Source organism: Seriola aureovittata, chromosome 15 (genome assembly GCF_021018895.1).
Source record: "Seriola aureovittata isolate HTS-2021-v1 ecotype China chromosome 15, ASM2101889v1, whole genome shotgun sequence".
Classification (NCBI taxonomy): Eukaryota; Metazoa; Chordata; class Actinopteri; order Carangiformes; family Carangidae; genus Seriola; species Seriola aureovittata.
Genome location: NC_079378.1, coordinates 3968046 through 3983898, shown reverse-complemented (window position 1 = coordinate 3983898; position 15853 = coordinate 3968046). Strand labels below are relative to the sequence as shown.

At 40.9% G+C, this 15853-nt stretch overlaps 1 protein-coding gene across 6 annotated transcripts in view; it reads right to left on the bottom strand.

Moving 5' to 3' along the window:
- Positions 1–15853, bottom strand: part of cadm1a (cell adhesion molecule 1a) — a 350946-nt gene that overhangs the window by 34202 nt on the left and 300891 nt on the right. For 4 of the 6 annotated variants that reach the window (XM_056397312.1, XM_056397314.1, XM_056397317.1 and 1 more), the window contains one exon: positions 5502–5591. The exons of the other annotated variants lie outside the window; for them this stretch is intronic. In XM_056397312.1, the coding sequence (XP_056253287.1) occupies positions 5502–5591 (90 nt within the window). The remainder of the gene's footprint in view (positions 1–5501; positions 5592–15853) is intronic. 6 annotated transcript variants of the gene reach the window in all.

Sequence of the window (15853 nt, the reverse complement as noted above, 5' to 3'; positions counted from 1 at the left end):
GATAGAGAAACTGGAATCTCTTTCTTTCCAACAATAGATTTCTCCTTGTAAGAACCAACATGAACAAACACACAGGTCGTTTTTTTATTTTTTTGCCAACCCTGCGACACGACCCACAGGAGTGTCTCCTGAAATACTGCCCCGACAGTGGCGGGCGTACCGTACCTTTGTTGCCATGGTTACAATACCAAATGGTCATGGCTTGGTTAGATTTGGGAAAAGGATTTGTGATTTGGGTTGAAATGAGTATCTCTTTAACATTAGATGATCTTTGTTGTCATGGTTACAATAATAACAGTGCGGTTAATGTTGTTGAAGGGGTTGTGGATGAAAGAAACAACGTAAACTGCTACTTTCACGTGGGAACAGAAGTAGCCGACGACTGAGTGAATAACCATGAGGTTCTGCGCAGATACATTCATGGACCCGAGAAGGCGAATCGATTTTAGTGACATGTCTCCATTACATTTGGATGGAATGACGTGTAATGACTTTGGTGATCCTCTGAAATTTAAACTCGTCCCGTCACTTTGTTTTTATGACCAATGACTTTTCCGTTGCCCTCAGCTGCACTTTGTGTTGAGCGCTAATTAGCAAACAATTCAAATTTGGATGTGTTCTGGATCTTGCATTTATGGCTGTTAAGTTTTAATATAGTAATAGAGAGTCAAATACAGGACTGATATGAATAATTAAGTAGTTCTTTGAACAAAGTTTAACACACTCCATGCCGTCTCGTAGCTGTAAATATCAGTGTAAGTGTAAATACTGAGTTGAACTGTGTCTTTTTGCTGGTGGTACTTTTCAAAAAACTGTGTGCTAGCTGATTACCCCCTGGCCCTGCTTTATGAGTTTCATCTCCTATGGTCATTGTGTAGCGCAGTAATACCTCCAGAAGACGATCTGCTTCCACATTAAGAAGATGTGTTGGGCTCCAGACGAGTGTTTTCCATGATGCTGAGTGCAATAATATCACTGATGCTCTCTTAGGGCTGTATGTCACATGAGGGCGGTTATTGTGTAGCTATCGACCTTAATCAAATTAGTTATAGTTGGCTGGCTCCAATTTCAAAAACGGACAAGGAACCAAACAGAGCAAAGTGGGAACAATATCACACATTATCCGGCACAGAGCGTGCATGTGTTAGTCCCATCTAAATCCATTACATTCTTTAAGTCCCGTCTCTAGATGCCGTTTATATCATTTAAGATACTGATAAATTTAATGGGTATTTGTTTCTCCTCCCTTCCCTGCTTTGTTGTCCTGTCTATAGTGTGGGTTAAATTAATTGGTGGTCAATACTTTTTATGGGCTTTCATCAATTAAAAGTAAAGCTGGCCTGACACCTGATTGTTTTATTTGCACCAGGTAAACATTTATTATCTATTTCCTTCATTCTGAGATTAAGTTTATTCAGCGGTGTGTTGAATTAGGGGATGATTAGTCATGTTTATGTGGATATAGGGGAGAGAGAGGTGATGTGATTATAGATATAATATATGAGGGAGGATGAATGTTGAATCTCGAACAAGACAGCAGTGAATTTGTACTTTTGGGGGTCAGTTTGTGTTTAACGAAAGACTTCCTCTCGACCCTGGCTACCACTAAAAAGATATTACACTGCTGCCTTTGAGGAGAAAGTGCAGCACCAAATGTTACTTTTCAAGGAAAATGTCTCTTCCACACTGACATAGAAATGGCAAGAAAAAAAAAAAAGAATATGCTAAGCTAAGCTAAGCTAGGCACATGGGAAAAGAAACAGAGGATGCCAAAGAAGGAGAAAGGGAAAATTTAGTTCCTTAAAAGGTGTTTGGAGAAAAATTAACATGTCAGGTGACTGTGAATAGAAATTAATAATATGTCTTAATTACAGGAGATGGTCAGAAATTTATTTAGTGGGGAAAATAGCAATTTAGTCATTTCCCCATGTCACTTTCTAAACCCCTGCCAAGCACTTAAGAGCCATGTGTTGGGGCTCCAATAGATTCTTTTAAGTGCTCTATTCGGTCTCTCTAATGGGAAATTGATAAAAAAAAATAAATAAATAAAAAAGAAAAATACTCAGCCCCACTCTGATAGATTCATTTGGCAGCGGGTTTCTGATCTGCGTGGCACACTGTGGGTAAATGAAATCAAATGGCAGAGCGTATTATGGCCATATGAGCATGCTGCCTTCAATCTATATACACAGTAATAATGGAATGCCCCTGATAGTTGAAAGCAAAGAGAGGACATCTGGCAGAAACTGTAAGTGGGTTGTTTCAATCTGAACATATTGGCACTGAGGACGTGGGGTTTGCTTTATCAGGTGGTGCCCACATAAGTCCTGTTCATAGAGGACTGGAATAACTTGCCAGGATACTGTAGATATTTTTAGTAACTGCAGAGATTGTCATATATTATAATTCTGCTGTAATTTTCTTTTACATTCATATTATGATTTTCTTTAGCTTTTAACTTCTATTGAATTATTTCAGTTTACTCTGAACTGAAATGTGCAGGTGGTGTAGAGTAGACAGCAGAGCTAGTGTTATAAACGACCATGTGGGTCGTGTGATGACACCTTCATTCCCAATGAAGACTGTGAGAAACAGCTGAAAGCTCCAAAAACGTGGTGAGTGTAGTTGGACTTTATATAATTTTTTATCAAATACTGTTCTCAAGGTCAAGAATGAGCTTCCATGCTCAAGCATTTAGAAAAGCTTCATATCAGAGTTACAGAATAATCATTTTGGCCATAATTTCTATTGATTATGATAAATATAGCAGTTACTAACGTAACTACTGATATCTGAGACACACATATAGAAACCTTTCTCATTGCAAAACAAAACATGTCTCAGTTTTTAAAAGACGTAGTGACTCTGTTTTCCTTCACTTCCAGTTTCCTGCTCTGTCCTGCAATATGGCGACAGTAACACGATGATATGCTGAGCAATAGATATGCACAAACTTCACACTGTGTTTTCGCTAATGCACAAACTGACAGATGATAACAAGCTGTCATTTTAGTAAAATCTGCTCTGACGTTACAATGTGACAATGAAACTTTAGCTGAGCAGCAGCCGCTGTGGACACAATTGGCAATTAAAGGATAATGGGACATTGAATTCGCCTTCACTTCACAAAGATTCTCAGGGGTCATTTGCTTAAAAGACACCATCATTAGTCAGCCCAACTGAGAGCATTAAAATATAGATATAAAAATATATGTATATATATATATACAATATAGAGAAAATAATCCAAGCCGGACCAAACAATAAAGGTGTCTCCTGGTGAGGTATGCTGTGCATGAAATATTCATGTAACAGTAATGCAAGAACAAAAAAAAGTCCAAAGTCAGTGTGCAGACTCAGTAATGTGAGTCACACAGCAATATCTACCTATCACTGGCACAATAAGCGCCTGGTCATACCAGAGCAGCTACGGCTGTAGCAGCTAAAACCAGTGTTGAATTGAACAAAGGTGCATTTGATTTCTTTTAAAGAAAACCCTGTTATTTGTTATTTCTTTTATTTTTTGAAGTTGCACAGCCCCACTTTTACTTTTATTCATTCATAAATTCACTAATTTTGCGCAAGTGGTCTTTATCAAATATGTGTCTTTAGTATTGTTATTTACCTATAAGGTGCCTCTATTATTCTCAGCAGGCACATTAGATATAAGTGTGATCATTTTGCAAATCAGCAGCGATCTCAGCGTGAATCAGTCAGGATAGCTATAATCAGAACGGGCCTGTGCAGACGCCACACGCCTTGATCCGAGGCAGAGGAGCTATCAATCAGCCCGCATAGATAGGTATTCTCTTTAATCCAATCAGATGGCATAATCAAGCACAATGCCTGTGATTTCTGCCAGCCTCGTGAGATTTGTTCCCATTGAGCGGCCTGTCAGAGAGGCTTTGATTGCATTTGGAGCTCAGGCTGATTCCTGAGTCGAGGCATAAAGTGATGTTTTCTATCTGCACCCTTCGGAGATTTACACTCACAATAGCCCCGAGTTTTGTCGCTGAAATACTGAGATAAAATTTGTTTATTTCTAAAAAGGGTCTAATTTTCAAGAACTCGTGTTCGGTTATTATTAACCCCTTACTGCTACCCTCGTCCCACAACCCACCTATGATTTCAAATTACTCTTTTTTATGAACAGGAGATGTGGTTCATATGAAAGGCAATTCTTCAGTCTGCAATAGAACAATTATCAGACACGATTATCATAGAGCCGCTATTGTATTATTCATGTTTCATCATCTACAGCCTTTTTTTTTACTTATTTGTTTGCTTTAGATTTTCCCTTCATATGAGTTCAGGTAATGTCACACTTCATTGTCACGCTGCTATTCACACCTGTAATTAATGTATTTCTGGTGTTATGGAGTAGCAGTCGGAGTAGCAGCGAACACTAAATCTTTTTTATGAAACATTATTGTGCACCGGGCCCGTTCTGAAACCCTGCTGTGAAAAGATATTTGGGAGCAAAGCAGTGAATAAACAGTGTTGACGGCCGACAGGTTGCTCTGACAAACCGACAACGCGAGCTAAGCCTTGGCCTACTAGTTGTCCTCACGCCCACACACACACACACACACACACACACACACACACACACACACACACACACACACACACACACACACACACACACACACACACACACAAACACACACATTTGAAAAACAGAAAAACTTGTGGGGGCATATCATTTTGTGCGGTGGAGCACTGTAATTCCAACAACGTCTCTTTTCATCTGTCATGAAACCTTTTGTAAAACCTTTGTCCGCTGTATTTGTGGATGTGGAGCTTAATGTTCAGCGGTAACACTGAACGGTAAATGTTAAAATCAAGGAAAGATTTATGAATGGTTTATAACTAGTTTATTTATTGGCTTGTGAACACTTTATAAATGATTCATAAGCTGTTGCTCAATGTCACGTTAAGTACAGACGACATGGTTAGCCTAGCTTAGCATGAACCTGGAACAAAGAGGAAGTAGTTGGTTTTGACCTTGGGATCAGTATTTTGTGACAAAATAATTGCAACACAATACCCGCTTAGCTTAGCTTTTCCTGAGCTTTCTGCATCTCATGGTCTTCTTCAGTGAACATGGAACTAAGTGTACCCCCCCCCCGGTTCGAGTATTGTTTGAATCACTGCCGTTATTTCAATACCAGCTTTCATTTGAGGACTTGGTATGTGAGTGAAGTACATGGACAGTTGCCGTGGATTCAACAGTTCGTTTGTTACCTGTTGAATCATGAACGCATTTAGAATGAACTGTCACAGCTTTTAAAAGTGGGCGAATGACAAACATTAACTCAAGGGTAAAGAAACATGCTTGCGAATATGAATGCCACCGTGTCATGAAGATGGAGACATGGCGTGATTCAGGGCTGCACTGAGCGTTCCGGAGCATGCACACACACACACACACACACACACACACACACACACACACACACACACAGATAAAAAAAGGTTGCGTGAGGGCGATACTGTACCTTGATTGGCTTCGGGGTAGGAGATGGTGGTGGTGATGGTGGTTGTGGTGGTGGTGGCTGTGGTGGGTATAGGGGTGGTGGTGGGAGCATCTGGATGAGAGGACAAATACATGACAAACTCAATGGGGGGAAAACAAATGAGTATAAAAGCCATGAAGATAAAGTAAAGTCACTGTGAAGCGATGGTATCGCTGCTTGATATATGACCAGCAGCTCACTGTGTGTCACCGTGTGTGTGTGTGTGTGTGTCACCGTGTGTATGTGTGTGTGTGTGTGTGTGTGTGTGAGTTAAAGGTCTGTTGCAGACTTTTTTTTCCTGATGAATTAGCCTGATGGCGGCACATTAACGGCACTGTACACACACAGCGATGACACTGCAACACGTCGTCTCGTCTCAGATCGACTTGAGCTGATCAAAGACCTTGTTGGGAACTCAACTCTTTTATGTCTATTCACAGGCTACATACCATGACATGAAATACTGACAATGCCAGCGAGCACATGGTTGTTAGAAGTGATTAAATGTCTAATGAGCAACACGTGCCGCTGTTGTACTTGCGCTGTCATTGCAAGTGAGCTATCTTGACAAACAAGCGTGCCTGTGCATTTTTAATATCTCCGAGGGGATGAGTACAAAGTTGGTGCGGATAATGGCAACCATGACAAAAAAATAAAAAATTACAACAAAATCTGATGGATAAACTTGAAAACGATGACACAATAAATGGCGGTGCACAAAAACAGAGGGAAGGAAATGATATACACATAAAAAATAAATGAAAAACATCAAGCTGGGTCCATTTTTCCTCCCACAGCTTTTCCCTTTTTACTTCATTAGCCGGGTTAGACTCCCCACCCTGACAATGACCAGGGGGAGATATCAAAAGTGACATTTTCCTTGTTGAAGTGGCAGGGCTGCACTGATATGAAGCCGCTGGCAGTGCTGCTTGGTTAGAAACCTCCCATGCTGCTCTGATTGCCCGGGAACGGACTGAAAAACCTGTTGGGGTTATTAAAAGGTGCTGAAAAAATAAGTAATTTCTGGCTGTCGATAAGGAGAGTGGCTAGTCTACACTTTAATGAAATAAGGTGTTATAAGAAGGTGAGGAAAGGAAATGTGTGTGGACAGACAGGCATAAGGAGAGGGAATTCAAGGAGGCAGAAGAGGAGCTGTTTTAACTAGCTGCAAGGAAAACGTTGTATCTATGTTGCATTTTCGCAGAAGGAGCTGCAGCTATTTTATTTTATCGAACCTTCATTTAACCAAATCTTGTTTTACACAATTAACACGGTTGCAGAGATGCATGTAAGAGTTTTCAATTTACAATCATTTCCTGCAGCTATCACTGTCTTTATAGATGGTGCACGTCACCATATCAACATCTATCCATCCTTCAGCTACAATTCGTTTGTCCTTTGAGGGTTGGGGGGAGGGGCGGCGAAGCCAATCCCAGCTGACATTGGGCGAGGGCGGGGTACAGATGCTGCTCTGGTGACAGGTCACCAGTCCATCACAGGCCTGACATATAGAGACAAATGACCACTCGCGCTCACATTCATGACTGCAGGCAGTTTAGATTCACCAGTCAACCTAACCCGCATGTCTTTGGACCGTGGGAGGAAACCTGTGGAGGACACGGCCGAGCCAACGTTCGAACCCAGAATCTTGTTGCTGTGACGACAGTGGCCTCTGTTTTGATTCACTACATAGACACCTATAGAAAACTACACACCTGTTGACACACATCGGTGTGAAGTAAAACAGAAAGCTGCACAATCACTCAAATTCGATCTTCATCATTTCAATTTTATGAATCAACATTTCTCGTTTTTGGCTGAAGAACGAGCCGAAATGTTTTCAAACTAAAAATAAAGACTGCATCGGAGTTACTAGCGAGAAGGTCTTGAAATCTGCCTCAGCGCCTCTGCCACTGAATGATTTAGGCTGGGCCTGGTTTCAAGTACTTAGCGTTAATGCCAATGTGTTCTTTTTAAAATAATTTTAGGGGAGGACACTGCCAAAATGGGAGTGAATTTTTAAAAAGAAATACTTTCCAGTATGTCACATGAAATTAAATGCATTTGTTTGCATAATGAATTTCTAACCAATTTTAAATGGTTTCGTTGAAGCCACAAAAATCACAACTAGCAGCTGGAACAAACCCTACTGGACAGGAATCTAGATTGAAGAGAGGCTGATGATATTACACGTCTTTGTAATTGTCAACAAATCTCATGAAAAGAGCCGAATAACAATGATTTGATCCTGTTGACAAATATTGTCTGTGTCGCCTAAGCCTGTTAGATCTTATTCCTCTGCCAAAGACCTCTGTTGGTGTAAAAAAAATTAAAAATAAAAAAATGAATAAAAAATCACATCAATGAGCCACACTGTTGCACTGCGTGACATTTCCTTTATTACCATGAGTACAGTCACTTTGGTTTGTTCAAAGGCAATTCCACATAAACCGTCCTGCTGGAAATTCTCTATAGTGTATCAAAACTGTATTAATCTGTGGCTGAAAATAGTCCCACATAAATGAGCCGTTTATTCTGTTTGAGTTACGCTTGCTAAAGAAGACAGTGGCCATCTGTTTTAGTAAACCACATAGCTTTGTCCTGTTTTTAAAGATCCCTGCCGCACACAGGGTAGGACGGTATTTAAGAGTGAAACAATACATTGTTTTGGTCTTTTTCATGGGATTTGTTGATGAGGGGGAAAAATACAAAGTGAGCGCAGCGCCAGTCTTATCCCTTCAGATCGACTGCCACTAGCAACATACTATAGATAACACGTCCAGAGAAACACGCTTGAATTACTGGTGGACTGAACCTACACCAAACATATTTTCACTATGAAATATGAGCAAATTGAAAATGTGTACATCTCAAAGTTACATTAAAGAGATAATAAAATTCACTGAGCGTTTGTTGTGTCTTCCCTAAAGGTACTGAGGTTGTTTATCCTTTCGAAGTAGCCTTCCCTGAGGGCAGGGGATGTTCATAGTTACTACAAAAACCTGTTCACAGTTGTTAGTTTAGAAAATCATCTATTTTTATGCACTTGAAGAAAAGTGAATTGAGCAATTCAAATAAAAGGCAGAGAAGACCATGGAGCCCCTCAGAACTCTGCCTGAAGCAAATTTAGAAATGCTAATTCTGGCCTTCAGGTGATCTGGATCAGTATTCAAATTCTGCTGATGTACAGTATGTTTTTAATCTATCAACAATCCCGTTCTTTTTAAAGACAACCTTGACAATACAAAAGGCTGTACAGACCAATATGGAGACAAAGGCGGGGAAAAATGATCCACTGGGAAGTCAGCTGGCAGATGAAGCTTGAGCTGATGAGTTTCACACATGCTTGAGAGCCAACAAACTCCAGCTCAGGGGTGGTGCAGTCTAATTGGTTTTATCCCATCATGAACTGTGAGGGTCCAGCAGATGTTTGGGATCATCAGTGTCAACAACTCATTAAAATCTTAACATTACAAAAAAAAAGATTAAAAGAAAGTCTGGCGATACTGAATGTACACTACACCCCCCCCCCCCCCTTTTTTTTTTGTGGATAGCCGGTGCAATGTATCTATGAAGACTGGAGCTCATTGACTTTCAAATGTGACAGGCAGAATGTGTTTTCCCTCCCGCTGAGTCACCGGGCCTTGTTTACTGATGAGGCTTATGAATCAGTGTTTCTAGTCTGAACGAATGGAGCAGGATTGCGGGAAGCGCCGAGACACAGCCTGACAGGAATCATTCCAGCTAAACCCGGTGAGTTAAACAACTCCACGTGAGCACGGGATGAGAGAAACACGCTACATTTACACAGTGGCAGTAACCACACTAAACAAAATGAAAAAAGAAGAAAAAAAAACGAGCACTAGCACAGAGAAGTTCATATATGGCAAAAACGCATAGCCTATAATAAATGACATCTTTAAACCCACAGTTTCTTACATTTTGTTCTAAGATAAATAAACAAATGAAAAACGTTGTTTTGTTGAGGACGTTCTCAGGCTCCTGTGTGTCTCAGACACAGTGCACAGTTTCCATCAGTAGCTGTTAGAAGGAATAAACAAGCCAAAGCCGAAGTAACAACCCTACTTTCACAGACAGAAAAATATAGACGTCTGAGCTACACTTTTCCTTTTACTTACTTAATAACTTACCTTCCTTTACTTAATACATATTGTACATTAGGTGCTGAACTTCTGTCAGACGCTGCCTTGTGTAATTCTGTGACCTTATCAGAAAGTTTTATTTCCCCCTTTTTGCTTTTACATTTTCTCTGCTTTTCTATTCTGACCTGCTACACCCCCTAACCATATCACTGACTTGCTGTTGTGTCATACAATCCATTTAGTGCCTTTTAACCCTGAAAGGGTTACCTATATTTTATCCTTTTATTTCTTTTCTATTTTTCCTGTAAGTTTTCCATGCCCTCTGAAGGCGGTGTCCTCATTTCCTGCCTCATACGAACCAGCGAAGCCCTGACACTCGTACTGTAATTACATATAAACCTGACAATGACTTGAAGTGACATTTGTGGTTGTTAACATTGATGAAGAGCAGAAAATATTGGCATATTTTGTGTCTTTCAACTCCTACTCTTCCAGAGAGAAGTCATGAAAGACTTATAACAGGAGTAAATACAATATCACAATATCAAAGAACATATCTGTCAAATACTCAGATTCTGGTCATTCTTAATTAGTTGCCTGTCAGGATAAAATATAAACTTTGAGACTTTCCATCTGTTGGTTTCTGTAAGTTGTGGTCGAGCTTCACGTATATCTCAGACCTTTGAATTCACTGTAAGTCCAAGTTAAAGATTAAAGCTGAGTTACTAGACACCTGCACCTCCCCTTGACTCTGTTGTCAGACTTAAGAAAATCTAGCCTGTGGCGAGAGACTTTGGCCAATCACAGGTCTTTTCAGAGAAAGAGAGAGAGAGGGCGTGTTCCTATTGGCTGTTCTACAAATGCAGATGCACGTGCAAGTCCCTCAGCTAGATATGTGTCAACTATCTATAATAGCACCTCTCCTGAACACGTAACAGGCTGCTAACATTTTCTTTAATATCTAAATGTGTTGTAGTGGATGGTCGTGCAGGTAGATTTACCATCAGAGCGGGCAGTGAGCGGCTGTGTTGAATGTTGCTATGAGTTTAGCCCTCTGCTAACCGTAGCCAGAGGGTGCTGTACACAGAGGGTGTAGTTTTATTTTGGAATCTCTACATATCAGAAACCTGAGGTATTGCAAGTAAAATAAATAAATAAATAAATAAATGGTTAAATGCATTTGTTATTGATTAACTGGACATAAACATATTGGGTCAGAGCAATTTAGAGTGACTTTTCTATATGTACTCCTTACATAATAACATTTGAGAAAAAAACCCCCAATGATCTCCATGTATTAACTGAGTTCATTTCAGGTAGTTAAGTTATTGAAACTGCCCAGTATTACCAATGTAATGTCATAGTATATATGGGATAACATATATGGCAGAAGAAAAATATCATGTGAATAGTCCAAGTGTTTATAATGCCTTAATAACACACAGACAGGATTCATTCAAAACATCCTAGCAAATTTGTTTTGCAAGCGATGAATTACCTTTCCTCCTCATAACATTATACACCAGCAATTTCACCTCCACTCAAGCGCAATTTCAGCAAAGTTAGAGCACTTGCAAATGGGACGTTTCAGGACACTTTGAGCCCCTGGAAGACAAGTTAGATGCCACTTAAAGAGCTAACAGTGATTTCTGAAGAAGCTCCCATGTGTTTTAATGGAGAAGAAGTGTAAAGTAAGTAAGATGATGACTGAGAGCAACAGGGTCACTAAACATGCTGCTAGTGTGCAATAAAAGCCTGTGATGGTGAAAGAGCAGGGAAGAGGAGAACTCAGTTATTGGGTAAACGGCAGCCTGTAAACAACTTAAAACCCCCCGGCGCTGGGTCTCACTCGACAGGGAGAGGAAAACCCTGATGGTTGTGTTTTCTTACCCTGCGAAGTAAGAGCAGCAGTGAGAGTTACAGCAGTACAGACTGCATTCTTTTTGCTGTTAACATTGTTAATGTCAGCCGGGCTCGTGGCGCTCTCCATCACTAAGGGTCACACAATACTCGGGAATCAGACATATTAGAAAAGATGCTGGCCGTGGCTGCATTTGTTCTGGCTGTCGAGCAGGAGGAATGTTGGAGGGGTGGAGGCGCCATGCAGACTTTATCATTAAGTTACAGAGCTCGAATGTACAGTTTGGGAACTTGTGTTCACTCGTGGCTGTTATTTATTTATTTATTTTTTTTCAAATTAAAAGTTAATAATCACACACACACACACACACACACACACACACACACACACACACACACACACACACACAGTTTTTTCATGACAGCTTTGGGGTATTGCTGTACACCCAAAAACAATACAATAAAATCAATATACAGCATACATAGTGCTTTGCAATAAATACTGTAAAATCTACCATAAAATGAAGGACCAGAGCTTAATAAATAGACAAGATAATATAATTTTGATAATAACAACAAACACCATCAGTTAAGAAAGAGATAAAAGTGATGAAAGTGAGTTTTAAGAAGAGATTTAAAGGAGAACACTGAGTCTGCCAGCCTGAGATCTCCCGGCAGGGAGTTCCACAGCGGAGGGGCCTGGTCACCTTTTGTGACATATTGGGATTTAGGAACCATTAGTAGAGCCCTGCCAGAGGATCTCTGGCAGCAATCAGTCTCACTGGGAGTTAGCAGATCACAGATGTAGGCAGGAGCCAGGCCATTAAAGACCTTAAAATAAGAATAAAATCTTAAAATCAATTCTAAAACTCACAGGAAGCCAGTGAATGGCAGCAAGGACTGATGTGGTGTGGTTCTCTTAGTATGTGTTAACAGCCTGCCAGCAGTGTTTTGTATCAACTGTGGTCGTTGGATGTTTCGCCTGCTGATACCAGAACAGAGTGCATTGCACAGGTCTAGTCTGGAGGAGATAAAAGCATGGGTGACTTTTTCTAAACTTGCACAGGAAAGAAATGGCCTCAGTTGGGCAAAGCAGGACTTTAGTCACTTTAGCATCAAAGGACAATTCTGAATCAAAAATAACACCTAGGTTGCAGGCCTCTTTTCAAACATTATTGGATAAGGCTCCAGACCAGAGGAGAGATTATTTATGCTGTTAGTGCAGAGGCCACAGGGGGTAATTATAATTACCTCTGATTTGGAATCATTCAGCCGCAGGAAGTTTTTAGACATCCAATTTTTAATTTCAGCCAAGCAGGGCATAGTACACGATATATATTATCGGGAAATTTAACTGCGTGTCATCCGTGTCGCAAATATCATGGCTATGCAAGATTTGCCCCAGGGGTAGAACATATATGGTACATAAGAGGGGACCCAAAATAGACCCTTGGGGTACCCCACAAAACAGAGGAATGTTACAGAGAAGGACCTGTTTGACAGAAAAAAGATTATGCAATTCAGGGCCATATCCCTAATGCCAACATAGTTCTTCAGATGGCTGATTGAAATATTAAGTTCCACTGCATCAAAGACTGAGCTTAGGTCGAGGGGAATTAAATAGGAATACAGGCCAGTGTCGGATGCAAGCAGTAAGTCAATGGTGACCTTTACTCAGGCAGTCTCACTGCTGTGTAGAGAGCGGAGAGACTGAAATTCAAATCTAATTTAGAATTTAGACTTAATTGTTATTTATAAAGGGAATTAGTTGGGTGGGTGGAGACCATTTCTTTTCTCAATTCTGTGATAAAAATAGCAGCTTGGAGATGGGTATAAAATTACTTTAAAAAAAGAGGGATCTAGAGAAGGTTCCTTCAAAGGGGGGTAAACCATGGCATGTTGATATTGGAAGGGAAAATAACAGTAGATAGAGAGGAATCAATAATGGCTAAAATATCTGGACCATCAGTGTGAAATACAGCTTTTAAAAACCAAGTGGGAATGCAGTCTGAAGGACTGGTGGAAGATTCTGAAAGTGCTTAAGTGCGTCCCAGGGTTGACAGATTTTACTGAAATGGGTTAATGCTGGGGGTGGGCAAGGGGTGAGCGTGAAGCTCTATTAAAGTGCTGCTGGAGCTCTGCCATTTTATTTTGAAAGTAATTGTGAAACTCCTCACATCTCTCTGGGGTTGGATTCAACTGGCTTGGTTAGGTGGCGGACCAATCACAGAATTTATGGTTTTAAAAATGACTCTGGGATTGTGACCCTCTTCAGCAATCAGATTTGAAAAGTAGTCCTTGCTCTTTGATTGTTGCTTTGAAGCGGGCATTCAAACTTTTACGGAGGCAAGGGAGACACTGAACCCCACCAGGATCTGGTTGGAGGCAGAACCAGGTAGTCATGATCTTCTCCAACCAGCCAGAACCAGATGTTTAATATTACCGCTGTATATACACTGACTCCCCTGCTGCTTGTCTGATATTCTTTTCGAAGGAGTGTTTTGTGTCTAGATACACACCCTCCCTGCAGCTTCTGTTTAGGTAAATGGTCCACTGCAGAGGTGCATTCATGGTGGTGGTAGTATAGGAGCAGGAGCAGGAGGTGGTCTGTGTGTGCGTGTGTGTGTATTTCTGTGTGTGTGTGTGTCTGTGTGTGACGGAGGGATCTGGAACATAATGCGAGAATCGGCTTCTGACAGCTCAGCCACAACATCCTGTCTTCCCATTAGCTAGGCGAAGGTTGAATTACAGTAGACATTAGTAGTGTGGGGGCCACGGACACATCAAAGTCATCAAAAGACTAGCTCTAAAAGGATGGAGACCCTCTGTGGTTTTAATGGTGGCTGTGTTTTTTTTTTTTTGGTGCAAGGCTTTTAGTTGCCCACGTGTTGCATTACTGTGTTTATCTTTGTGTTTCTCTCACCATGGGGGGATGTGTGGCTGGATGAGAGGGGGGCAAACTGGAGCCCACACCATGGGGTTTCGTTGTTTAGGCCCTGGGGAGACAGACACTCAAAAAGCCTGCTACCAGAAATTTCATACTTCATGCAAAGTTGTACTTTATGGATCACGCAACTGTGAGCAATGAGATAGCTTCAAGTCAAAGCGTTGCTCTTATTGATGTTTTTAATGTGTGCTGTAATTGATCTGATTACAAACACATTGCTTGCACATGCAAACGCACACGCACCCACACACACACACCCACACACCGTTTTCTCACCATAGTAACTACTAACATTTACGCCTGATCCTCTGGCTACTTGTGGTAACGGTAAGTGTGTTTTAATAACGCAGGTCCCTGGTGTGTCTGTTTTATGGGTTTATTAAAGATACAACACAGGGGTTGAAGGGGGGGGGGGGCACCCTTATTGCCATTTTACCCCAGTGGCAAACCCCGGTACTGCAACATAAAAAACCCCCCAGAGAGACACTAATGCCAATGTGCCTTGGGCTGCACAACATGGAAGCGCAATGATGAATAATCAGCAGAGGACAATTATTGGGCTTTTGCACTAGATTAGCAACTTCAAATGGAATTGATGGGAGCCATTCTGGAGTCTAGCATCCAGTTCTCATAATAAATCCAAGACCTGTTTACAGCACAGCCAAACTGTGGGCTGAGAGGATTCAATCTTCCATTATTGACACTCGACTGAGTCCTCCACCACAGCAATATTCAACTCAGAATTGAATGTGGCGTGTGCATGCATTATGTGGAATGTATGCAGGCACCAACTAAGGTCTTTTGCATTACATGCAGTGCTGTAATACATCATTTCCTGTGAATACCATGTTTCTGGGGAATGCAATTTGAATTTTGGGCATGTAACCAGGACTACACTATGTATATATAGTAGAAGCCATTATTTACAGAGGCAAATATGTTGACTAGCTATTGCCAAAAATCAAAATAATGAAAATATTAAGGAACTTGATCAAAATTTGTTGATCCATTTACAGTATGTTAGATGTAAATGACATGAGTTAGGATGTCACAATGAAACCAATCTGAGTCAAAATCCAACATCTTTTTGTTTTACACATATTACAGCTGTGAGCACAAATGGCTCTGCATCCTAAAATATTGCTGGCATCATAGCTTTCCCCGGCTTCCTAAAATATAATGTGTGTTGTCCTGAGGCTATTTTGTCTAATATCTGTGGAGAGAGGTTGTCAGTGTGGTCCTGTTGTGACAGGGAGGCTTGGACAGGATTTGGACAGCCTGTCTTCAATCCCAGCACGAACAAAACACTGAAGTACAATTGTAGTTGTCAGCAGCACTTTACAGGATCAGTCTGCTGCAAAATGTCTCAGTGGAAAAATTTCGACAGCTGGCTGTACACAGAGCACAATGGTTTAAAATTAACA